At 34.1% G+C, this 26564-nt stretch overlaps 1 protein-coding gene across 1 annotated transcript in view; it reads right to left on the bottom strand.

The window, feature by feature from the left end:
* LOC126885166 (retinol dehydrogenase 11-like) overlaps window positions 1-25108 on the bottom strand; it is a 75004-nt gene extending 49896 nt beyond the window's left edge. Inside the window, exon 1 of the mRNA XM_050651587.1 lies at window positions 24824-25108. Within this exon, the coding sequence (XP_050507544.1) occupies window positions 24824-24965 (142 nt within the window). The 5' untranslated portion in view covers window positions 24966-25108. The remainder of the gene's footprint in view (window positions 1-24823) is intronic.
* Between the last annotated feature and the right edge of the window lie 1456 nt (window positions 25109-26564).

The raw sequence follows: 26564 nt of genomic DNA, 5'->3' as shown, positions 1-26564 counted from the left end.
GTATTTCGATAGCTAAACCATTATTGGTAATTTTAAGGACCAGTCTGGATTAATATGTATTTATTTCTGAAAAATTATTTGGGATTGAGTATTTTCACGGCCAACCTAATACAATTTTACGTATTTTTTCTTGCAATTAATCTTTAGCTTCAATCACCAATAACTCACAAATTAAAGCAGTTAGGTATAGGTAATGCTTAAGAAATAAAAAAGTACTATAAAATATCATTTCACTACAATAAAAAATACAGGGTGTTCCATTTAAGAAAACTCAGAAAATACTCATTCCGAGTTTCGACCAACCCTGTATACTAAAATTGAAAATTTAGCTATACTAATGATTCTTAACAATAGTAGAGTATATTAAAAATCATTTGAACGTAAGTAGAGTTTTAGATGTCAAACTACTACAATTCTACAGGGTGTGAATATTGCTACGAAATTAATAAAAAAACGTAATTATCTTTTAAAATACCCTGTATAATATTACAAAACCTTATATTTTAAGAAAGAAGACATCGAAGAGAATCCAAAAATGTAAAAATATACAGGGTGTCCAATGTAAAAAAACGAAGTTATAAGCAACTTCGGTATAACCGGAAGTTGCAAAGAGATGAAAATATTTCCATTTAATAGATCATCCTTCAAATCCCCTTTATTCCAATTTTCATGATTCTGTTGCCTTTAATTCTCGAGATATTTCTAATAGGCCAGTTATCTGCCTCACCCTATATATTATACCAGTGACGTCAACCATCAGGGCTTGATGACGTAATCGATATTTTTTTTAAATGATAATTGTGGTGTACCGATATATTGTATCAAATATGATACATCGAATGAAGATCTTGATACATGCTATAAATCAATATAATATTCTTGTATAATTAAATAATATAAAAAAAAATAAATAAAAGGATGAGGTTTTCTCCAAAAATTAAAACAAATGATACACTTACGAATAAAAACGAGTACGAATTAATATTGTTTTCACCAATTTTTAAAAAATGTGAAAACGTTGAATTATCCACGTCCGTCTGTCCGTCCGTCCGTCCGGCTGTCTGTCTGACCGTGAACTCAACTCCTCCGTCAATATGCCAGGTAGAATGACAAATGAGGTGTCAAATGAAAGCTTATAATGCAAGGATGGTGACTAAAGGTGACAAATTTGACCTAGACTGTCTGTCCGTCCGACCGCGAATATAAGTCAATATTATTGTTTGTTTGTTACGAATAATTATAATTTTAATAAAAATTATTATTTTTCCAAGTACAAAGTATTTTATTAAATTTATTATTTATATTAAGCCGTACTAGTTCGCTGAATTACTTTCTTCTTCTTGGTTTTTTCCCATTATGATTTTACCGTTTTCGTCTTCTACAGCACTCTATTCTCCCAGTCGCCATCTCTGAGGTCTCTATCTATCATAGCATTTCCTATGTGAGTTTTCCATCTCACAGCAGGTCTTCCTCTCCGTCTTCCCTCCTCCCCCGCGGATCCCAGTTAGTATGGTATAGTTAGACCCAAACCCAGACATCCAAAGTGAAAGTTATCCTTCAACACCAAATTGTTCTATATGGTCCACATAATGTTCAGAAAAAAGTCACACCATTTTGAGCGTCCCGTTTGGGCGGGAGAGGGGGGAGAAATCTGCAAATTCGTAGTTTTTTACGTTTTTCGTCAATATTTCTAAAACTAAGCGGTTTAGCATGAACAACCCTCTACACAAATCTGAATTGCCGATATAAATGAGTCAAATTAAATAAATTATTAGAAGAATTTTTTTACTAAGCAACAACATTTTCGTTTATGTTAATAGTATTTTGTATTTTGACAACGGCACCCGATTTGGGCGTCGAAACGTTAATAAAAATCATTTTTTAATAATATTATGGCTTATTTCCCATTATAAATATTTAAAATTGTAAAAATGCCACAAGAAAATAAATTCAGAACTACACAAAATTGTTCTACATTAAATTTGAAATAAAAAAGGCCCTATGCATAACCCTTCTAAAATGAACGGTTCCAAAAATACGGAGGTAGAATAGTATAATTGGTCCAAAAAAAGGCCTAACCCAGACATGCAAAGTAAAAGTTTTCCTTCAACACCAAATTGTTCTATATGGTCCACATATTGTTCAGTAAAAGGTTACACCATTTTGAGCGTCCGGTTTGGGGGGGGGAGATGGGGGAGAAGTCGGTAAATTAGTAGTTTTTTTACGTTTTTCGTCAACATTTCTAAAACTATGCTCTAGTGCTAGTGTAAGGAATGTTCTATAGAAAAATGTTCTACATGCGATTTAAAACAAAAAGGTTCTATACAGAATTGTTATAAAATCAACGGTTCCAGAGTTACGGAGGATGAAAAGTGGAGGTTTTCGATACTTTTTATATTTACCGATTTCTCCCCCCTCTCCCCCCAAACCCGACGCTCAAAATGGTGTGACTTTTTTCTGAACATTATGTGGACCATATAGAATAATTTGGTGTTGGAGGATAACTTTCACTTTGGATGTCTGGGTTTTTGGTATAGTTATATCATAAATATTGCCCAAAAAATATAAAAAGTATCGAAAACCTCGACTTTTCACCCTCCGTAACTCTGGAACCGTTGATTTTATAACAATTATGTATAGAAAATTTTTTGTTTTAAATTTCATGTAGAATATTTTTGTATACAAGATTGTTTACGCTAAAGCATAGTTTTAGAAATATTGACGAAAAACGTAAAAAAACTACTAATTTACCGGCTTCTCTCCCATCTCCCTCCCAAACCGGAAGCTCAAAATGGTGTAACTTTTTACTTAACAATATGTGGACCATATAAAACATTTTGGTGTTGCAGGAAAACTTTTACTTTGGATGTTTGGGTTAGGCCTTTTTTTGGACCAGTTATATACTATAGTACCCCCGTAACTTTGGAACCATTCATTTTAGAAAGATTATGCATTGGGCCTTTTTTATTTCAAATTTAATGTAGAACAATTTTGTATAGAAGGTTGTTCATGCTAAACCGCATAGTTTTAGAAATATTGGCGAAAAACTTAAAAAACTACGAATTTACCGATTTCTCCCCCTTCTCCCCCCCAAATCCGACGCTCAAAATGGTGTGACTTTTTTCCGGACATTGTGTGGACCATATAGAACAATTTGGTGTTGAAGGATAACTTTCACTTTGGATGTCTGGGTTATGCCATCTTTTGGATCAACTATACTATACTAAGTCCAGTAACCTTGTCGGCCACCTGCGCTCCGGCATTCTTTGTACATTTCTTATTCTATCTTATCTGGTAATTTACAGACACCTTCTCATAAACTCCATTTCAACTGTTTGTATTTTATTTCGTATTACTGTTGTCACTGGCCATTCTTCCGCTCTTGTAGGGTAATATTCAGCACTATACCCTGAAAAATGCTTTTTTGTTTTCTTTAGTTAGAGTGTTGTTCCATATAACTCCATGGAGTGCTTTTGTGGCTTGTTTTGCCCGTATGATTTTCATTTTTATATTTATCTTTCATACAAGTGCCATCCCGGTTTATCATTTACCCTAAATACTTAAAAGTCTTACAACTCTTAATAGAGCGTTCTAAACTTACGTTTAAATCAGCAACCAATCTGTAATCAATTATATACTTTCGACTAGATTAAATAATTGGTTTAGACTAGGCTAAACTAGTTTATCCTGATATAAAAACATACACTTCAGGATAAACTAGTTTGGCCTGAAGTGTGCGTCTTTATATCAGGATAAACTGGTTTGACCTAGGACATACTAGTTTATCCTAACGCGCTTAGGAGAAACCAGTTTGGCCTAGGCCAAATAAGTTTGTCCTGAAATCGGGTTTGGCCGGTAACATACAGGGTGAGTCATGAGGAACTGTACATACTTCTACCTCGTATAGAGGCTCCTATGGGGAATAACAAATGACCATTAAAAAGTGTCTGCTCCCATTGTTTAATAATATACAGGGTGAGTTTCGCATTTTGACAGAAATTTGTATTCGTCATAATTTTTGAACGGTCAGATCGATGTGTCTCTTATTTTTGTCAATCGTTACCAGTGGCGTAGCTAGCCCTACGGGGGCCCCATATCAAAGTTTGTCGAGGGGCCCTTTTCCCCCGCGACAAAAGAAGCAGAAACGCTTGTATAGAATAGAATAGAAATATGTTTAATTGCCACTCAAAATTTTAGAATTTTATAAGCAAAGTTGACACAAAAGCCAGAAAAAAAGTAATAACAAATACAATTACAATACTACAGTTTACTGAAATTACATAAATCGTCAATATTAGTACAAAATAAAAGATAATGAAATAAAACAAACCAATATATTGCAAAATTTAAATAAAATGCAAAATACATAATACAACCTTAGTAAATAATAAGTTCTGCGTATAACACCCAAATATAGATAATATCGGCAAATTGTCATGGAAGCTACCCACGCCTAAAATTTGGGCATGGTACTTGAAGAAGAAGATAGATAACAATAATAAACCTAATAAACTCTAATAGACCAAAGGGGAGAAATATATTTGAACTGTTGAGACTCATTGTTTGAAAATAGATACAGTTTTTTCAATCCAACGATGAATGGACATTTAAAATGAGCTTAAACAAAGAAGCTCTGTTCTTATGGTATAACGGTGAGCGGCCGGCAAATACACTTCTCCAAGAAATTAAAGTACCTCCTTAAAAATGTGTCATTTTTGATGTCTGATTTAAGTGATTTTTTTAATATATTATAGCCTTATTCTTTAACAATATCGCCGTAATAATATTGTTGCTAGACAGGTAAATTGTCATTGTTTACCGGGTGTACCAATAAAAGGTGATTTTTTCTCAAAGTTCTCGTCACCCTGTGGAATATTTTAGCATTTATAAAATACTGAAATTAAAACCCAACTACATAAATATAGCCTCATATTTTCTTAACATTCTGTTTTCTGATTCATTGGCTAATATTGGATAATAAAAAAGTTAGGTACTTTAACAAATAGCCTTGTTGTTCGTCAATACAGGATGTTTTTAAATGAGTATGGCAAACTGTAAGGGGTAATTCTGCAAGGAAAAATAATAACAGTTTGCGTTTGCTTTATAAATGTATGTCCGCAAATGCCTCGTTCCCGAGATAGGGGGTGTTAAAATTTTTCTTACAAACTGACGATTTATTTATTGCCCTAAAACCGGTTAAATATGCAAATGAAATTTGGTGGGATTTAACAGGTAGTTATTGCGTATTTTTATTATACAAATAGAAATTTAATATTCACCATTGGCGCACATACGTGTAATATGACCATTATGTGCGCCAATGGTGAACATACGTACGTTAAAAAATGCACAATAACTACCCCTTAAAGCCACCAAATCTCATTTGCATATATCAACCGGTTTTAGGGCAATAAATAAATAGTCAGTGTAAGAAAAATCTCAACCCCCTTTATCTCGGAAACGAAGCATTTGTGGACATACGTTTATAAATCAAACTGTCAATATTTTTTCATGCAGAATTAACCCTAGTAAAAATAAGGCTAGTTGTTAAAGTATTACCTAACTTTTTTATTATCCAACATAAGCAAATGAATAAAAAAACAGAAGGTTAAGAAAACATGAGGCTATAGTTTGGTTTTAATTTCAGTATTTTATAAATACTATAGTATTCCACAGGGTGACGCGAACTTTGAAAAAATCGCAGTTTGATTGGTATACAGCCGGTATACAATGACAATTGACCTGTCTAGCAACAATATTATTACAGCAATATTGTTCAAGAATACGGTCTATAGCATATTAAAAAAATCACTTCAATCGGACAACAGGTTTTGGAAATACGAGACATTAAAGATGATCAATTTTTAAGGTGGTGCATGTGCGTTAATTTCTTGGAGAAGTGTAGATATATAAATACATACAATTATAGATAAAGAACAGATTACACGAAAATATACCCAAACAATACATACTGTTTTAAACATTCAAAGATAAAGGGATTACAAAAATGGCAATTTGGCATTATATATTATACAACGACTCATACACAGCCAATGGAATTGACAATGAAAGGTAGCTTGAGCACAAAAAACTCTGTTCTTATGCGACAGAAAATAGAAAACAGATAAATATAATTTATATAGGTATAGATAAAGAATCCATTACACCAAAATATTGATATATAAACAATATACACTGTTTCAAAGCGTTTTAATAGTGAAATAATTGTAGAAAATTTTGTTCAATTTTTGTAAATGGAATTTTGTTTCGACATGCCGCGCTGGGGCCCCTCAATGTCGGGGTCCCGTATAATTGACACGGCTGATACGGCGGTAGCTACGCCTCTGATCGTTACACTATTACCACCTAATCAACTGATTTATTTAAACTAGAAAAAAATCGGGTCCAGCTTTAAAAAATTGATTCGTTTGAGTCTTAGAAAAAATTTCACCCTGCATACGCTTTTTGAAAACTGTAATATGAATTTTACAAATTAGACAAATAGGCAATTAAAATGGCATATTTATTTTTTCCCCACAGGATTACTCAATTTTTTATAAAAAAATTAAATTTGACTATAAATTAAAAGTTTGGTTAAGTGAACCATAGATTTAAAAAAAATTAACTTTTATTACAAAAATTAATTTTTTTTAACATATATTTAATTTGTGTTACCACCCAATCAACTGATTTATTCAAACTAGGAAAAAATCAGGTCCGGCTTTAAAAAATTAGTTCGTTTGGATCTTAGAAAAAATTTCACCCTGTATACGCTTTAATTTTACAAATTAGACAAATAAGCAATTAAAATGGCTTATTTATTTTTTCCCCACAAGATTACTTAATTTTTTATTAAAAAATCAAATTTGTCAAAATCGGAATTTTAACCTAAAAATGAAAAAAATTAAATCACGGTTTAACTCGCTACAACTCTGTTCCATTTTAATATTTTTTTTCTGAAATTTTACAGCACATATCTCTTACTATTGTGAAGACTATGAAAATTGTTGTAGACTTTCAGTCTTTTTCTCGTAAAAGTTATGAATTTTTACAAATAAACGATGCAGATTCGTAAATTGCAAAGTTAAATCGCAAAAATTAAGTGAAAAAATTTAAAATTTATGTATTTGATCACGTCAATGTTAAACTATAGAGTCCAAAGAGAAATATTATGGGGAGTTATAGATCTAGACGTGTTATAGAAAAAAATGGTGAAAATTTTAATTTTAAGAAAAACGTTGTTTAATTTTTTTATTTTTATGGTTAAATTGCGATTTTGACAAATTTGATTTTTTATTAAAAAATTAAGTAATCGCGTGGGGAAAAAATAAATATGTCATTTTAATTGCCTATTTGTCTAATTTTTAAAATTCATATTAGAGTTTTCAAAAAGCGTATACAGGGTGAAATTTTTTCTATGACCCAAACGAACAAATTTTTTAAAGCCGGACCTGATTTTTTTCTTGTTTGAATAAATTAGTTGATTGGGTGGTAACATAAATCAAATATTTGCTTAAAAAAAGTTAATTTTTGTAATAAAACTTTATTTTTTTAAATCTATGGTTCACTTTACCAAACTTTTAATTCATATTCAAATTTGATTTTTTTATAAAAAATTAACTAATAGTGTGGGGGAAAAATAAATATGGCATTTTAATGGCCTATTTGTCTAATTTGTAAAATTCATATTAGAGTTTTCAAAAAGCATATACAGGGTGGAATTTTTTCTAAGACCCAAACGAACTAATTTTTTTAAAGCCGGACCTGATTTTTTCTAGTTTAAATAAATCAGTTGATTAGGTGGTAACAGTGTAACGATTGACCAAAATAAGACACATCGATCTGACCGTTCAAAAATTATGACGCATACAAATTTCTGTCAAAATGCGAAACTCGTCCTGTATATTATTAAACAATGGGAGCAGACACTTTTTAATGGTCATTTGTTATTCCCCATAGGAGCCTCTATACGAGGTAGGAGCATGTACAGTTCCTCATAACTCACCCTGTATATGCCAGGTAACATACCAAAATAGTACATATTAATTTCATTATTAATTGAATATGTATTTTGTTACTGATTTACCTTTGAATTCTTCTTCTCTTCTTCACGTGCCATCTCCGCGACGGAGGTTGGCAATCATCTTGGCTATTCTGATCTTAGATGCTGCTGCTCTGAATAGTTCGGTTGATGTGCATCCGTACCATTCCCTCAACTTACGCAACCACGAAATTCTTCTCCTTCCTACACTTCCCTTGCCCCGGATTTTCCCCTGTATAATCTATTATACAGGGGAAACCTTTGAATTACCTTGATTAATATTTATATTAAGTCCATCATAATTCATATCATTTGTAGCCGATTGAATTTTTGTACCTTTATAAACATGGTTTATTCATTGTATACGACCAGTTAATGGTATTATCATATACCAGCATATTTTACCGTTTTAACGTTTATAATTTGAATGTGTTTTCACACCTTCAATCATAAGCAGATATATAATAGCTTGCTTTGCATTGTTCTTTGTTACCTGATTACTAACTCATTCATGACCTGCGTCGATCAATATATTCTTTCCTGTCTGAGATTTTGACTCTGTTGTATTATTGTCCCTTGTATAATTATCGGCAGTAATTTCACAAGAGCTCTAAAATTATTTGAATTTTTCCCGATAATGACGATAGAGATACGAGTGACAGTTTTAAGGCGAGTGAAATTATGTCAAAGTGTCACGAGGGCAAAAATTCTATATTAATTTTAGAGATCGAGTGCAATTTGTTGCGATTATTTCATAAATAAAACTATTCAAAACCAAAATTTTATTGTAATTTATTTATGTAAGTACAAATTAGTACAATTAAACACACAGTTGTTATAAATATTTGACGGTTGAAAGTCATCACTTTTATAATTTTTAAAACATTAATTGTCATTAATGTCACTGAATGTATTTTTTCATAGCAACGACGGGCATCTGACGTAATATACTTGACGACGGGAAATTATCAAAAATTATCAGTAGTAATTGCACAAGAGCTCTAAAATTCTATATTAATTTTAGAGATTGAGTGCAATTTGTTGCGATTATTTCATGAATAAAACTGTTCAAAACCGAAATTTTATTGTAATTTATTTATGTAAGTACAAATTAGTACAATTAAACAAACAGTTATTATAAATATTAATTTGACGGTTGAAAGTCATCACTTTTATAATTTTTAAAACATTAATTGTCATTAATGTCACTGAATGTATTTTTTGGTAGCAACGAAGGGCATCTGACGTAATATACTTGACGACGGGAAATTATCAAAAATTATCGATTTAATTTAGATTTCTGTAGCTTTCTATTGGTCAGAATCTCCTATGAATGAAATAATCAGTAGTAATTGCACAAGAGCTCTAAAATTATTGAATTTTCCCCAGTGACACTTTGACAGTTTTAATTTCACGAGCCGAAGGCGAGTGAAATTATGTCAAAGTGTCACGAGCGCAAAAATTCTATATTAATTTTAGAGAACGAGTGCAATTTGTTGCGATTATTTCATGAATAAAACTGTTCAACACCAAAATTTTATTGTAATTTATTTATGTAAGTACAAATTAGTACAATTAAATACACAGTTGTTATAAATATTAATTTGACGGTTGAAAGTTATCACTTTTATTATTTTTAAAACATTAATTGTCATTAATGTCACTGAATGTATTTTTTCGTAGCAACGAAGGGCATCTGACGTAATACACTTGACGACGGGAAATTATCAAAAATTATCGATTTAATTTAGATTTATGTAGCTTTCTATTGGTCAGAATCTCCTATGAATGAAATAATCGGGTATAATATCACAAGAGAGTGAGAATAAATCGAAAACAATGCGACAGTTTTTCGAAAATTTGTTGTCTGGCAATAGACACGAGAGCCCGCAGGGCTCGAGTGGCTATTGCCCAATGACAACAAATTTGAGTAAAAATGAAGCATTATTTTCTTATTTATTCTTACTGACTTGGGATATTCGTAATATTGTTTTTTAATACGTATATTATTGATAGTTTCTTAAATGTGACAATTGTCAAAACTAGGAAACTAGTTGCCATTAAACAGAAATAATCTACTTAAAAAAAATTCTATCGGTAATTTTCTACAGTAGATAATTCTCAGTATAATTTTAATCTGATTGGACAGAATTAAACACGTGATCAAATATCTTACTATACGATTGGAAGTTGAAATCATCAAAAAATAATCAGTTTAATTTTTATTTCTGTAGCTTTCTATAGGGCTTTTCATTCACAGTCATTTGTTTCGAGCTTCTGTCATGTGTCACATAATATTAATATATCTACGTCATACGTTATTGGCATATACCCATGATACACACCAAAGACGTATGACGTAGATATATTAATATTATGTGACACATGACAGAAGCTCGAAACAAATGACAATCGATGAAAAGCCCTATTGGTCAGAATCTCCTATGAATGAAATAATCAGTAGTAATTACTCGAGACCTCTAAAATTATCGATTTGTATCCCGAGCGACACTTTGACAGTTTTAATTTGACCAGCCAAAGGGTAGTGAAATTATGTCAAAGTGTCACGGGGGCAAAACAAATTGATAATTTTTAAGAGCTCGAGAGTAATTCGCTAAGATTATTTCATGAATAAAACTGTTTTTATAAATCATTTTAAATAATATTTTATTGATATCTTCGCCTGACTATTTGCTAACCCTATTCATGGTGTTCTCTTTGACAAGTTGTAAAACATTAATTGTCATTTATGTCACTGAATATTCATTTTTGCGTAGTAACGAAGGGCATCTGACATAACACTTGACGACGGGAAATTATCGAAAAAAATTCCCGCTGTAATTTTTATTCTTGTAGCTTTCTATTGGTCAGAATCTCTATGAATGAAATAATCTCAATACTCATCGTCGATTGTAAATAAGTTTTTGTGTCTTGGTCACATCGAATATTTCAGTTTTGTGTATAGTCGAACAAGAGAACTAAGAGACTCATTAATATTCATCTGAGCGGGGTGCTATTGTTCAAAGTGTCAATGATCACTTGTATATATAATTTCACACCTCGATTGATAGTTTCCCGTTGAACGGAACATTATTGAGTCTCTAAGTGGAAAAAACAGCATATTCTAGAGGGAAGGTACATATCCACCCTCTTTTTCTGATGCCCTCATATGGTATATATATAGGTAATCCTACGTGCAGAAGGTAACAGCAAATTTTTGTCCATTATCCAGAAATTGACCTAGCTCATGAACTTTTTTGAAAAGTTTATACTGTAACTTAAAGTTTTAGTTTTAGAAGGTACAAAAGAAAAGATAAAGAGTACTTGAAGCCATTTACGGAGAATTTTTTTCTTCAGCCTGGTCTGAATATGAGACTGGTCTCTGGTAAATGGGAGAGGTCTATCCGTCAAAGGAATAGGTCAAACTCTTTACTACGATAAATGCAACATTTCAAAAAGCATTATCGCTGATACATCCCTTAAACAATAAAAACAAATAGTGGACCATTGGAAAGCATTAGATTTGCGTTTCTGTGGACTTACAGTAAAATCTTCTAATTCTGGCATATTAGTTTGCAAAAAAAATTGTATTCAGCATGTCGCAATCGGAAATTAAAAGGTTGGGATTGGACTAGAAACTTCATAAAACGAAACCTCCTTCCATTGCTTACACCTTACACCACGAAAAACTGGTGTAGTATTTCCAAAATTTAAAATTCGTTTTGGAGAAATATAAATGTTTATCCAATAGAATTTAAAACGTAGTTTACGAACGGTACCAAATAAGTTACCTGAACATGATACTCCAATTGAAAAAAAAGAGATAGCAAAAAATGTAGTTCCAAACCAAGGAAAATCTATAACAGCTGCATGTTCTATGAGTGTAACAGGACATTATGTTACAACCTTATTTTATTTTTGAAGGCAAAAGACCAAATCCTCTTTTAATAAAGAACCCTCGAATTGGTTCTGCTTTGGCTATAACTGATTCTGGATACATGAATTCAGTTATGTTTTTCAATTTTTAAAGCACTTTTGCCATTATACAAATTCTACCACTGTGAGGCCTGTCCTATTAATAGTCTAGTCGCAACATAGGCGGTCCCGTGGACACTTTTAGTTCGCCGCGATTTGATGGTGGTATTATAGGTTTTTTTTGGGTCGCTGAATCCAATGGAAGTGGTCTGGAATCCCAAATGTGGTGCATTTAATTATTATTAACAAATTATGGTGAAATTAGGTGTTTTTCAGGAATTATTAGAAGCCCTGTAAATAAATTGATAGTGTTAAGGTCTTCTCTGGTGTATTTTTGGGTCGCTGAATCCAATGGAAGTGGTCTGGAATCCCAAATGTGGTGCATTTAATTATTATTAACAAATTATGGTGAAATTAGGTGTTTTTCAGGAATTATTAGAAGCCCTGTAAATAAATTGATAGTGTTAAGGTCTTCACCGGTGTATATTTGGTCGCTGAATCGAATGCGACTAGTCGCGATTACTCAAAATGTGTTCTTATTTTGTTAATAACAAAATAGTTGTTATTTCGCCGAAAAGCTCGAAATGTGTTATCTACAGCAAGTTTGTAGTCTTTTTTATAGTATTTTTATACTCTAAATCGATTGTCACTAGTCGTGATAGCTTAAACCACGTTCCGACTTTGTTATTAATAAATTATTGCAAAAATAACGGTTTATAGTACGTTTACTCACAGTTTTTGCTCTAAATTTTAAAAAACCACTTGGAATGACATGAAATTTGGCATGCACGTATCTAACGTATCAAACAAAACAAGTGATATTGTGCCGATGTGTGCTTTTACCCTGGGTGTGCGTTTCACCCCGTTTCGGGGGTGAAAGAAGAAACCTTTAAAATAGGTCCGGAATTGGATAAACTGATTAATTCTAAGCAACGTTTGTTCTATACAGTTTTTTCACTAAGTCAATACTTTTTGAGTTATTTGCGAGTGAATATGTTCATTTTTCAACAAAAAAACCAAATAACTCGAAAAGTATTGACTTCGTGAAAAAATTGTATGGAACAAAGGTTGCTTAGAATTAATCAATATATCCACTTCCGGACTTATTTTAAAGGTTTCTTTTTTAACCCTTGAAAAGGGGTGAAACTCACCCCCTGACAAGGGGTGAAACTCACCCCCAGGGTAAAAGCAGACATCGGCACAATATCACTTGTTGTGTTTGATCTCTTAGCTACATGTATGCCAAATTTCATGTCGTGTATGTCAATCCAAGTGGTTTTTTAAAATTTAGAGCAAAAACCGTGAGTGAACGTACTATAACCGTTATTTTTGCGATAATTTATTAATAACAAAGTCGGAACGTGGTTAGCTATCACGATTAGCGGCAATCGATTTAGCGTATAAAAATACTATGAAAAAGACTACAAACTTGCTGTAGATAGCGCATTTCGAGCTTTTCGGCGAATAAACTATTATTTTGTTATTAACAAAATAAGAATATATTTTGAGTAATCGCGACTAGTTACATTCGATTCAGCGACCAAAAATACACCAGAAAAGACCTTAACATTATCAACTTATTTACAGGGCTTCTAATAATTCCCGAAAAACACCTAATTTTACCATAATTTGTTAATAACAATTAAACGCACCACACTTGGGCTTCCAGACCACTTGCATTGGATTCAGCGACCCAAAAATCTATAAAACCACCATCAAATCGCGGCGAACAAAAAATGTCCACGGGACCCCCTATGTTGCGACTAGCCTATAATTTGTAACATGAATTATCTGAATTAAATCCTGGAGGGTCTCATTAGTTAAAGTTTATGGCAAAATCAAGGATTCATTTCAAATTTATGCGAATTACTGTAATGATAGATGACTCGATGAGATTCATTCCTCATTGCGTTTTTTCTGAAATTGAAGAAGAGTTTTTATTAACAAAACTGACATTAAAAGGAATTTTCCAACACATTCTAAGGCAGTTCTGTTTAAGGACTTCACGAGATTTTCAATGGATTTAAGTGATTTAATGTTGCATTAGATATAGATAACCTTCATTTCTTCTATTTACTGTATTTAGGTAATGGACCAAGTGTTTTATATGTTTATGTGTTTCTGGATAATATTTTTTCTAGGTCAATGAAAGGGGCGTCATTCCCTCCGATAGTGGCTGCAAGATTTTGACGTGAGTTCGGGGGCATAAGCTGACAGTTTAGATAAGGCTGTAGTCTGGTGTAGGAAGTGGAACAAGTATGCATGTGTGAATGAATACGATCTCCCTAATAAGGAGCTCTCCGCTGAGTGTATGTACCCCCTATAAACGGACTAGGCCTGATGAATGGGAAGAATGAAAGGATGTGAAACAAACTTGCTAGATGGGTTCCTGTCACCACTTGGTTCTCTGGGGTATTTAAGAATCTCTCCTAGATAGTCTAGACCCTAAAAGTGGACGAACTGCTTCAGCGACCAAGAAGCAGCCTCCCCAAACCTACCCAAGCTAAGATAAATGGTAATCGTGCCGATGGCTGGATGGCCACAGGGTGTATGTGGGCGTAAATGATCCCCTTAGGGCACCAGGCGAAACCCCATTGCATATAGCCTTCCTCTGGTAATGCGGGGCTCTTTCAGGGGTGACCAACCTTTCTCTAGCTACTCGTGGGAACAGCATGGACTCAAAAAACAAACTAACAATAACAAACAGAAAACCAAAACCAAATCCCGAGAATGAACCCAAATGTTCACCTCAGCTAGAGGCCGCGGTTGAGGATGGACAGCAATGTTCACCTCAAGCCTCGGCCCAAGCAGAGGCCGGACAAGGATCACCTCGGGAAAATCGACAAAAGCGCCACAAACTTAGTGACGCCGAGATAAAAGAAGGAGGAAAGCCAGAGATGCGGCGGGGAAGGCACCTACGGGATCCACCCATTCCTTTCCAGCCCCTCCAAAAACAAAGGTGAGGGTGCCCGCATCGGAAGCTGGCAACAGTTCCGCCTCCAAAAGAGGGCAGGACCCGACAGCCCCCGGTATGAAGCTCCTTCACCCAAGCACTTTCAAGGAAGGCACGCCGCAGAAGCACAAGAAGATACACAGCGGTGGAAACACCACTGCCCCTTCCCAAAGCTTCGCGGAAGCAGCCGTGACACACCTTAGGGTAGCTATCACAGATAACGTTAACCCGTACGGCAAGGTTTCTGCCTACCGGGAAAACCTTATCAAACGCAGCCTGATGGAGGAATTGGACAGAGCAATCTTGTCCACCTCCAACAGCCAAGCAAAAGTATCCACGTTTAAGTCGTGGACCTATTCTGATTAGATCATCAGAGTAGCCTGCGATGACGACGAGGCGCTTGCGTGGCTAAAAAAGGCTATAGATGACCTCAAACCGTGAGAGGACGCATCACTGGCTCTTGTCAGTCAGGATAAGTTGCTGAAGCTTACTAAAGCCTCCCTATGGATCTCGAAGGATGTTACTAACACCTCCGATGACACAGAAAGAGTGCTGCGGAGGCTAACGGCGAAAAATACAGATGTGTCAGATTTGAGATGGTGCACCTTTCACCATGAGACCAAAACCAATTCAAACGGACACCTGTTCGTCTTCGGAATCGGAGACGACATGGCAGTCCTTAAGAAAAGAGCAATGAGGCTGAGCTAACCTGAGCGTTCACCTCATTGACTCTAAAAGCAAGTAAACAAAAAATGGAGGGCCCCTCCTCGGAACCAGGGACCTCAGATACTCGCCAGCCGGATACGGTCACTGAGACTGGAACACCCATGGTTCCACAGCAGGACGACAACCATCAGATGGTGGTCGGCGGACCCTGCAGAGGAAGCACCGGAATGACTAAGGCTGCCGCCTCCTCAAGTCAGGAGGAATGAACGCCTAAAAAGAACCAATACGACAACTTCGCCATGGGCAAGGACGTCGGGAAAAAGGTAACGATTATTCAATGCAAACTCCAGCACAAAAAGGTGGCAACCGCGACACTCTGTTGCCACATGGATGAAAAGGAGGATGCAATAGCATTAATCCAAGAACCTTGGATAATTAAGAACAAAATAACTGATTTTTGCAGTCGAAATGGTCAAATCTTCAGGTTACCAAGCAACCAACAACCGAGAACAACAATATAATATGTTCCCAGGAAAATAAAAGCCTCCCCCTGGTGCAGTTTTGCACCTCAGACGTAATTGCTGTTAAAGTAAATTGCCTATTAAAAAAAGCCAAAAACAGAGAGTTGATACTAGAATCGGTCTACCTACCCTCAGATGCAGCCACCTTACCACCAACAAAGGAGATGGAAGATCTGGTAGTCCATCGCCTCAGCCAGAAAGTAGAACTTACTATCGGCTGCGATTTGAATTCTCACCATCTAGGCTAGAATTCTCACAATCTGCACAGACAGCAGACAAGCGCTACTAACCCTGAACAGACCACGTGTCATATCAGGGCTAGTAATGAAGTGTCATGAATCACTAACCCAAGCTTCCGATGGTAACAACATCACCCTAAGTTGGGTTAAAGGACACAACAAAATAAAGGCAACCGAAGTGCTGGCCAGCTATATCACTCTCACACGCAAACCGTGAAAAGATGGGAAGACGGGCCAGTATGTAGACTTGCTAAGGAACCTTGGGAAGTCAGCATCAGGAAAGTACTTGAGAATGACCAGGAAAAACCTACGCTTGACAGTTGGTTTTTTAACTGGCCATTGTCAACTAAGAAAACACCTCCACATACTGAGGCTAGTAGACACACCTCTACGCAGGAGGTGTGTGAACGAAACTGTCGAGCATGTTCTATGTGAATGTCCGGAGTTATCGTCAATACGAGAGTATGCGTCCGGCGAGCCTTGACCTACACCTGCCGATTATAGGGGAGATGTCACCAGGTGATTTGTCCGCCTTCCTGGAAATGGCAGGTTGGATAATGAACTAAGAACGACAACCCCCTGGGAGGATGTACAATGGGTCAATTGTGGCCTAAGTGCTGTGAGACTTAATCACACTCCCTACTCTACAGATACAGAGAAGGGGTGTCATTTTCTAGAGTTTAAAAGGTCTTGGGTACTACATTGATGCAAACGGATTACTCATAGGTTTTTGGGGTTGCTGAACAAGAGTACGCCATGTTAACAAACACCGGAGCACCTGGTGCCTAAGGTATGTTCTCTTCTTAAGTTTCGAGAGAGAGTTTTCGGTACTAGATTGATGCAAACGGATTACTCTTGGGTTTTTGGGGTTGCTGAACATGAATACACCGTCAGATCCGAACCACGGAGCACATTGTACCTACGGCACGTCATATTTTGTAGTTTCGAGGGTTTTCAACATTAAATTGATCGAAACGGATTACTCATGGCTTTTTGGGGTTGCTGAACGCTAATACGCCATCAGATCCGACCCACGGAGGACCTGTCTAAGGCTGGTTGTCTTCTCGAGTTTCGAGAGTTTTTGCCATTAAATTGATGCAAACGGATACTCATGGCTTTTTGAGTTGTTGAATACGAATACGCGATCAGAACAAATACCGGAGCACCTGGCGTCCAAGGCACGTTATCTTCTGGAGGTTCGAAAATATTTCAGTACCAAATTGATGCATAAATATTACTCAGGAGGTTTTGGGGTTGCTGAACACGAATACACCCTCAGAACAGAGACCGGGGCGCCTAGTGTCTAAGACATATTACCTTATCGATTTAAGAGAAATTTCGGTACTAAATTGATGGGTTTTTGGGTTTGCTAAACACTAATATAAAATCAGAACCGACCGCGAGCTCTGAGTTCCTAGTGGCCAGAGTGACTGCTATGCATGTCATGTTTTAGACATTCCGACACTAGATTGGCACACATCGAGTACTCGGAGGTTTTCTGAGTTGCTATTTGTAGACTTTATTAAAATAACTATGTTGTGCTATTCTATATTTTTAATTATTATTAAATATAAGCTCAATTTATATCTGACAATGTTTTTTCTTCATTTATTTCAAGATCAATTTACTATTTTCTATTTTGATAGTATTATTCATCGTAGTCACTAGATAGTTCAGAGTCTTTTATCTAAGTCATATTTAGGGAGCGGATTTTATGCTAAATGAATATTGCATGCATATTTCGCATATTTGATAACTTCACTAAATTTTGCATATTTTTAAAGAAACATGCATATTTTGTGCCTATTTAAAAACATCTAAATCCAAAAAAAATTAAAATTTTTTAATTCGACCCAAAATATTTCCCCGCACAGGCTGTCGTATCTATTAATTCGAGAAATACCTGAAGAGAGACGGCTCATTAACTGCCTTTTCATTTTTTTTTTTTTTAGAAAGTACCCGATCTTTACACAAAGTAGGTACTTATACATAGTAGTTGTTATAGTGTTTATAGTACGCCGTTATAAAATTATTGTAGGATGTTAAAATGATGAAGGATGGTTTACCGAAAAATCAGAATTTTATTTACTTTTATTATATTTAGTACAATTTGTATCCCAATTAACCAGGTACCTATAATTCTGGTGATTCTTTTAAATCCCCTATTGTTAAGAGAATTTACACCTTTAACCATAGTTTTACGATTTTCTAACGGAAATTGAAATATTCATGCTTTTGATCAGATCCCGTCTTTAAAGGGCTTTAAAATTTTGGATGACATATGCGAAATTTTTAATGGGAATTTTGAAATTGATTTTGTTGCAGAATTTTCGGCTTTAACAAGTTATTTTAGATATGCCCCAATTACTGCCGTTGATGTTGAAAGGAGTTTTCAAGTTAAAAAAATATTTTATCTGATCAAAGAAAATGTTTCCTCGTAAAAAATTTGGAAAAACACATTGTAGTGAATTATAATCGAAGATATATATAGTGATATTGTTGTTTTATTTTAAATAGGTAACTATTGGTATCAGTTTTTGTAAAAAATGTGAATAAATTGCATATATAAAGAATAATGATTTTATTTGAAAGATAATAAGTAAGATTGCCGCCCCCCCTATAAAAGAACCCCTAGATTAGAATAGAACAGAAAATTTGTGGTTTCTCGAAATGCGCATTTTTTGAATTTTTGTGCATATCTTGCGCATATTTCGTAAGTTTTTACTGCATATATATGCGCATATTTTATCAAAATTGATCGCATATAAATCCGCTCCCTAGTCATATTCGTGTTCATCAACCCCAACATATAGTACAGAAATCTCTCGAAAATCCCAAAGATGACGTGCTTGAGGCACCAAGTGTCCCGGTGTCTGTTCTGATGAAGTGTTTGTGTTCAGGAACCACAAATAGCCATGAGTAATCTGTCTGCTTCAATTTAATGCCGAAAACTTTCGAAACTCGAGAAGATGAGGTTCCAGGTGCTCCGTGGGTCGGATTTGATGGCATATTCGAGTTTAGCAATCCCAAAAACCTATAAGTAATCCGTTCGCATTAATTTAGTTTCGAAAACTCTCATAACTCCAAAAGATGACGTGCCTTAGGCACCAGATACTCCGGTGTACTGCTGGGGTATCCGTGTTCAGCAACCCCAAAAACCTATGAGTAATCCGTTTGCATCAATGTAGTACCGAAGACCCTGGAAGCCCCAGAAGATGAAGCCCCTTGCAGTGATGCTTGGCACAAGGTGCACCTGGTGTCGGTTTTGATGGCATATTTGTGTTTAGCGACCTCAAAAACATTCCAGTAGTCCATTTGCATCAATTAAATGCCGAGAAACTTCGAACTCCAGGAGATGACGCCCCTTGCAGTGATCCAGTGCATCAGGTGCTCTGTAGGTCGGTTCTGATTGCGTATTTGTGCTTAGCGACCTCAAAACTTTCGAGTAATCCATTTGCATAAATTTAATTCTGAAAATTCTCGAAACTCCAGAAGATGGCGTGCCTTAGTTGTGACCCTTGTCAACTCTGATGGCATATTCTTGTTTAGCGACCACAGAAACACATGAGTAATCCGTTTGCATCAATTTAATGCCGAAAACCCTCAAAACTCCAGAATATGACGTCCCTTTTAGTGACCTTGGGCACCAGGTGATCCAGGTGTCGATTCTTATGGCGTATTCGTGTTCAGTGGCCCCAAAAACCCTCCGAATAACAAAATTTCGATGGTATAGCGCACACAGGTAAGTACACACGTACATTATTTTGACCCAAAGTTTATTGTGCACAAATGTGGTAAGCAAATGGTGAAACGTGTAAGAAATACAAGTTGACATAATGTGTTAACTGCTAAATATAAGAAAAATTAAATGAGCAAAATGTTGTATGTGCCCTTACCACAAATGGTTTCTCTTCACTGTTCTAACATGAATGATAATTCTGATGATGAATACATATTTGTATTCATTCTTTTTGCTAATTAAACAATTTTTCCTTATATTTGTTATTTAATTTCATTTAGAAGCTTGTAGTATATACCTGTCAAATGGGGTATGTATGTACAATATAAGAAAATCCACATGTGGTAAGCACATACCTATAAGTACAAAAATCTATGTTTAAGTATTTAAAAGTAAGTAAACCTGTTTAAACTAATAACTATGTGATAGATAACGGTTCTGTACTCAAGCTTACACAAAACTAAATTTATAGAAATTAAGAACTACACACGCTGTCCAACAGAACTTTCAAATGGCTGTACTGTAAAATGTTAGTTTTTGCACTTACCACAATTGTGCACTATGCCGTCGATTTGGTCGTTGGTATACTCATTTTAGCATGTGTATGCACTTTAAAGTGCAATTATGCATTTCCACTCATTTTTGAATACTAGACTTTTTTCCCGGCGTCGTCCTGAACACAATGCAAAAAACTGCAAGTCTCTAGGTGCTGTATTTAAAAACCGGTTTATTTTGTCTAAATGCCCTCGTCTAATTGTGGAATAAACCGTTACGTCTGCCAGGACAATGATAAACAATTTTGTGTTTAGTTTTATGTATTTTCCTAAGGTGAATTTGTGTGGTTTATAAAAGACATTTTTGTGTTCCCCCCATCAGGGATTTTAGATTGGTGGACGTTTTTCTAATTTTAATATATTTTTAGTTAGTAGCAACCAAAACTATGCTCTGTAAATACGTATAGTAAGCAATAAATAGTTCTATCAAAAATTGTGGTATATTATTTTAATTTGATAAAATAATATTATATAGCAACTATATCTCACGTTAAACTAATCGTGGGCCAATTTAGTATGTATTTGATAAATTATTGTTAAGAGTAAACAGTAGCGATCAACAGGTAGCAACAAAATATAACTTCGAGAGATAGTATCATAAACTTTGGCAACAGTGGTAATCTTTGACATTATCAAGATTAATATTTTGACAATATCATAGTCGCGCTAAATGGAAGTAATAGAAAACGATTTTATTATTAATAAATAGATATTTATAAAAATAAACCAAAATGGGTGAAAATTGTATGTTAAGATAGGTATTTAGAAAGGTATTTGCATGAAATATCTAATAATAAAACAATAATAAATAATCATTTTGGCACGGTTTTTAATGGACATTTTCTTGAAAGGTTTCACTTTATTTTTCGTTTGATTTACTTTTTCCATTTTGTTAAACTATTGATAATATTTTTAGAATAAAAAATCCTCCTAAAACTTTATATACTCGCATTAGAATTCGAAATATTTTTACGTAAAATATACTTACCTACCTACATATAACTAAAACTCACAATTAACAACAATCTATTCTTTCAAAGAGGCCAACAACTTATACAACAACAAATATATAATAAATTAACTATCAATAAACACTACTTTCCTATGAAACAACAATAACGAATTCTTAAATTAACACACTACTGCACTGAACAGATATCGATAAAGATGACAGAACAGATTAGAGAAAATCTGACGCAGGTTTGTCAAAATGACAGTGATAATTTCTCTATGTTGCCTAATTAGTTATTTAGTTTTAATATGTTCGATTTCTTGTTAGAAAAAAAAATTTTAGTAGTTCCAAAATTACACAAAATCTAGGCATGGGATAAACAAGTTTATTTGAAGAAAGTTTTTTTTTCTTCGTAATGGCGGCACAGGCTCCTTTTTTCAATATTTTATTTAGTTATAGAGTAATTTGCACGTATTAACATATTTCTGAAATTGGGCTCTATACCGCCATTCTTTATTATATTACGAATATGTTTGCCAAATATCTCGACAAAATATTCAAAATTAGAGCCGCAATCTTGGAACGCGTTTGTTGCTACCTGTTGATCGCTACTGTAGCCTCTTAATTATTATTATTTAAAAAACCGATATCTGGCAACTATATAGGCACTCAATATTAATATAACAAAACATAAAATCCTACCCAATATCCAAACTAAAGCTTATAACAAAATACTGTGCATTAAACAAAACGAAATAAATATAATAATATGAACCATACACCCTATTAAAATTTATATTTGACATTAATATCCTAAAAAGCAAGATACTTAGGCAGTTCCGTTAGGGTATAATAATTATGTGTGGATTTTATACTTTGGGTGTCTCTGGGTACATAACAGGATTTTAATCCAATTTAGTATTTTACTCTTAGTCGATTTAACAAAAGCATATGACACCGTGCCTGTTGCGAAGTTGTGGAAAGTATTGGAGAAAACCAGTATCAGCGTTACACTAATCGATGCTATTAAAGGGCTTTATAAGAACACAATAGCAAAAGTTAAAATAGGAAAAGAGGTGTCTAATGGTTTTCAGGTAACAAAAGGACTTAAGCAAGGTTGTTGTTTATCTCCCATACTGTTCAACATATATATCGATGAAGCACTCAGGCACTGGAAGAAGAAGTGTAAAGGGATGGGGCTATCTATTGGGGATGAAACGTTATATACGTTGCACTATGCAGATGACCAGGTAGTTATTGCCCAAGACCAAGAAGACCTGGAGTATATGGCTAGAAAACTAATGGAAGAGTACAAAAAATGGGGCCTCGAAGTAAATGTCCAAAAAACACAATATCTTTGCGTAGGAGGAGAAAATAATCCAGATGACCTCGACTTAGAAGATGAAACTATTAAGAAATGTGACCAATGTACATATTTGGGGGTAAAACTGACAAAGACAGGACGAAGTGATGAAGCCATAAAAGACAGAATAACCAAAGGAAAACAAGTTATAGGTGCGTTGAATTCAGTATTATGGCAAAAAAATATAAGACCGGAAACGAAAAAAGGAATATATAATACCATATTAAAACCAGTAATCGTCTATGGCTCAGAAGTGTGGCAGTTATCACAAAAACTTAAAGGTAACCTATTGGCAGTTGAAATGGATTTTTGGAGGAGAGCAGCGGGAAAGTCTAGATTAGAACATGTGAAAAATGAGGACATCAGGAGACAAATGAAAGTACAAAGATCAATTATAGAAGACATCGAAAAACAACAACTAATATGGTACGGACATGTTAGACGTATGGGGGAAGAAAGACTACCCAAAAAGATATTAGAATGGGTACCACCAGAGAAAAGAAAACGAGGACGACCACCAACAACATGGATCCAAGGAATCTCAAAAGCAATGTCAGCAAGAAATCTATCTGAAGAAGACTGGCAGAATAGACAGGCTTGGCGAACGGGAACCCAAAGGCGTATTACGCTGTGAACGGGATTTATATATATATAGTATTTTTGGTGGGAATAAGCCACAACAGGGGCGTCACTTGATAGACGATCCTGAAAATGACTGAAATTTACAAAAAATAGATCAATTTTGTGTTATGTTTGCATATATAATGTATTGTATATACAGGGTGTCCCGAAAAGATTGGTCATAAATTATACCACACATTCTGGAGTCAAAAATAGTTCGATTGAACCTAACTTACCTTGGTACAAATGTGCTTATAAAAAAAGTTATAGCCCTTTGAAGTTACAAAATGAAAATCGATTTTTTTCAATATATCGAAAACTATTAAAGATTTTTTATGGAAAATAGACGTGCATCATTCTTATTATCTTAAAACAAAAGTATAGTGACATTTTTCTACCCCATAAAAATTTTATGGGGGTTTTGATCCCTTAAACCCCCCCAAACTTTTGTTTACGTTCCAATTAATTCATTATTGTGGTACCGTTAGATAAACACAACGTTTTTAAAACTTTTTTGTTTCTTGGTATTTTTTCGATAAGCGAGTATTTATCGAGACGCGGCTTCTTTTTTTAATATAATTACATAAAATTTTTATGGGAGTTTTGTTCCTTTAAACCCCCCAAATGTTTGTGTACGTTCCAATTAAATTATTATTGCGGTACCATTAGTTAAACACAGTATTTTTAATACTTTTCAAATGACGCTCCTGAGCCACAAATTTACTTTAAAATTAAGTTTATACGATTGACGTATCGATTTCGATTCGAACATCAAATAAACTTAATTTCAAAATAAAACTGTGGCCTATTTCCCACCAAAAATACTAAATGGCATTAGGATGTCACAAAACAAAAAATTAAACAAGAAAGTGTTTCCTGAAGATATTTTTTTATGACGTCTTTATACAATTTACTAGTTTTTTTAGGGGGAATAAGCCACAATTACTTTGAAATAAGTTTATTTTGACACTTGGATTTTCACTTCGATTAGTATATTTTGAGAACGATTTTTGAAGTGGAAATCGAAATGTCAAAATAAACTTATTTTAAAGTAAAATTATGGATTATTCCCAATAAAATTAATAAATGATGAGTTTCCAAATTGAAAACCGTTTACAAAATACACCCTTTAAAAATAAAAACCCTATTATATTATGTTACTTATTATTATAATACTGATTAATAGAAATGCAAGTTACCTGTATTGGCACCAGTTACTATGGCAACTTTTCCAACTAGACAAACTTTACTAGAACATGACTTTGCTTTTAATATATTATAGATCTTTATTATTCCCAAAATAATTAAAACCGATATTAAAATAGTAAGTGCAAATGCCATATTCAGCTGCTTTTAATTTAAACTACAAATAAACACACAATGAAGTAAGTAATTCATGGCACCGACATACAAGTGTACGTTAATGAACAATGCTACTGATAACACTTTTAAATGTTCCGATATCGTAAAATATGCTTACAACCTTTGTCCTTGTTGTAAGAAATATATAGGAATTTTATCATATGCATCACTAATGTAAATATTTTGATAAAAATTATATCAAAATAATAATAAAAATTATATCATTCTAGACGTAATCTAATATAACTACATAGTATAATAAAATGAAAGATAAGGTTAAACCTTCAATTGAAGACCTTGGGACCAGTAGGGAACATGCCACAAAAGATTATTTTGGAGAAAACACAATTTTAAACTTATTTTCAGATCCTGAAATCCAATGTTTACATTTTTATCGGAAGTAAGGTCCACAATCGTTTGGAAATATGTTCTTAATTTGGCCCAGTCGGGATAGCATTTGACCTTGCATTAGGAGCTGCCCCAAATTGTATTTTTCTAATCTTTAGGGAGGGTCAATATTAGTATAAATTTAAAATCTCGACTGAATTCCGCTGTTGCGTTAGAAACTGAAATTGTTGAAAATGCGATTTTCTATAGTTTCATTTATTATAAATTTTTTCTGCGGTCGATATTTTCCGAGCTATGAGGGGAAAATAGTGACAGTTGTAGCATAATTATTGAATTATTGAATTATCTCGTTTATTTTTAGTTTTACAACAAATATATACCTATACAAAAATGAAGAGAATTAAATTTTGTACAATTTTGATGCCATACATTTTTTTGATAAAATCAATATTTAAGGTAGTACGTATGTGGTAAAAGTGCGAGCGTAAGACCTGATTGATTTTGTAGCAATTGTTTTTGTTCAATATCTCCGCCATTTTCAACTTTTCGACAAAAAGTGTAAGAACTGAAATTGTTGCAATTACGATTTACTACAATTTTTCGAGAGAACCAGTGGCGGGTCTACAAGGGAGGGAAATGGGAAAATTCCCCCCAACAGGGTGCAAAATTTAAAAAAAAATTGTTGAAACATCACGATATATTAGCTGACATAAAACTTAAAATATCGACAGACAAATTCAACCAATCAAACCCGCTAGTTAATAAAATTAAGTGAACTTAATGCACATAATGTCTTTTTATGTCTTTTATATACTTAGTTTGGTTGATGTTTCATTGGAAGTTTCAAAAATTGTATAAAATAGAATTCTCTTTATTTTTGTTTATGTACAATTATGTCGTAAAGTTAATAATAAATGAGACAATTCAATAATTATGCTTCACCTCCGCTTCCATTATATTCCCCCTTAACTCGGAGAATATTGATCGTATAAAAAATTGTGCCAAAGAAATTGTAGGAAATTGTATTTCCAACAATTTTCTTTCCCACCATTTAGGTTGAAAAGTTGAAAATGTCGGAGGTATTAAGCAACAACAGTTCTCATTTAAAATCAATATGGCGGCTAATGCAACCGCGGAATTCAGTCGAGATTTTAAATTTACACTACTATTGATCTCTGCTAAAGGATAGAATTATAAAATTTGGGGCAGCTCGGAAACAAAATGCAATTC

The sequence above is a fragment of the Diabrotica virgifera genome, chromosome 5, assembly GCF_917563875.1.
Source record: "Diabrotica virgifera virgifera chromosome 5, PGI_DIABVI_V3a".
Classification (NCBI taxonomy): Eukaryota; Metazoa; Arthropoda; class Insecta; order Coleoptera; family Chrysomelidae; genus Diabrotica; species Diabrotica virgifera.
This window is presented reverse-complemented; position numbering and strand designations above follow the sequence as displayed.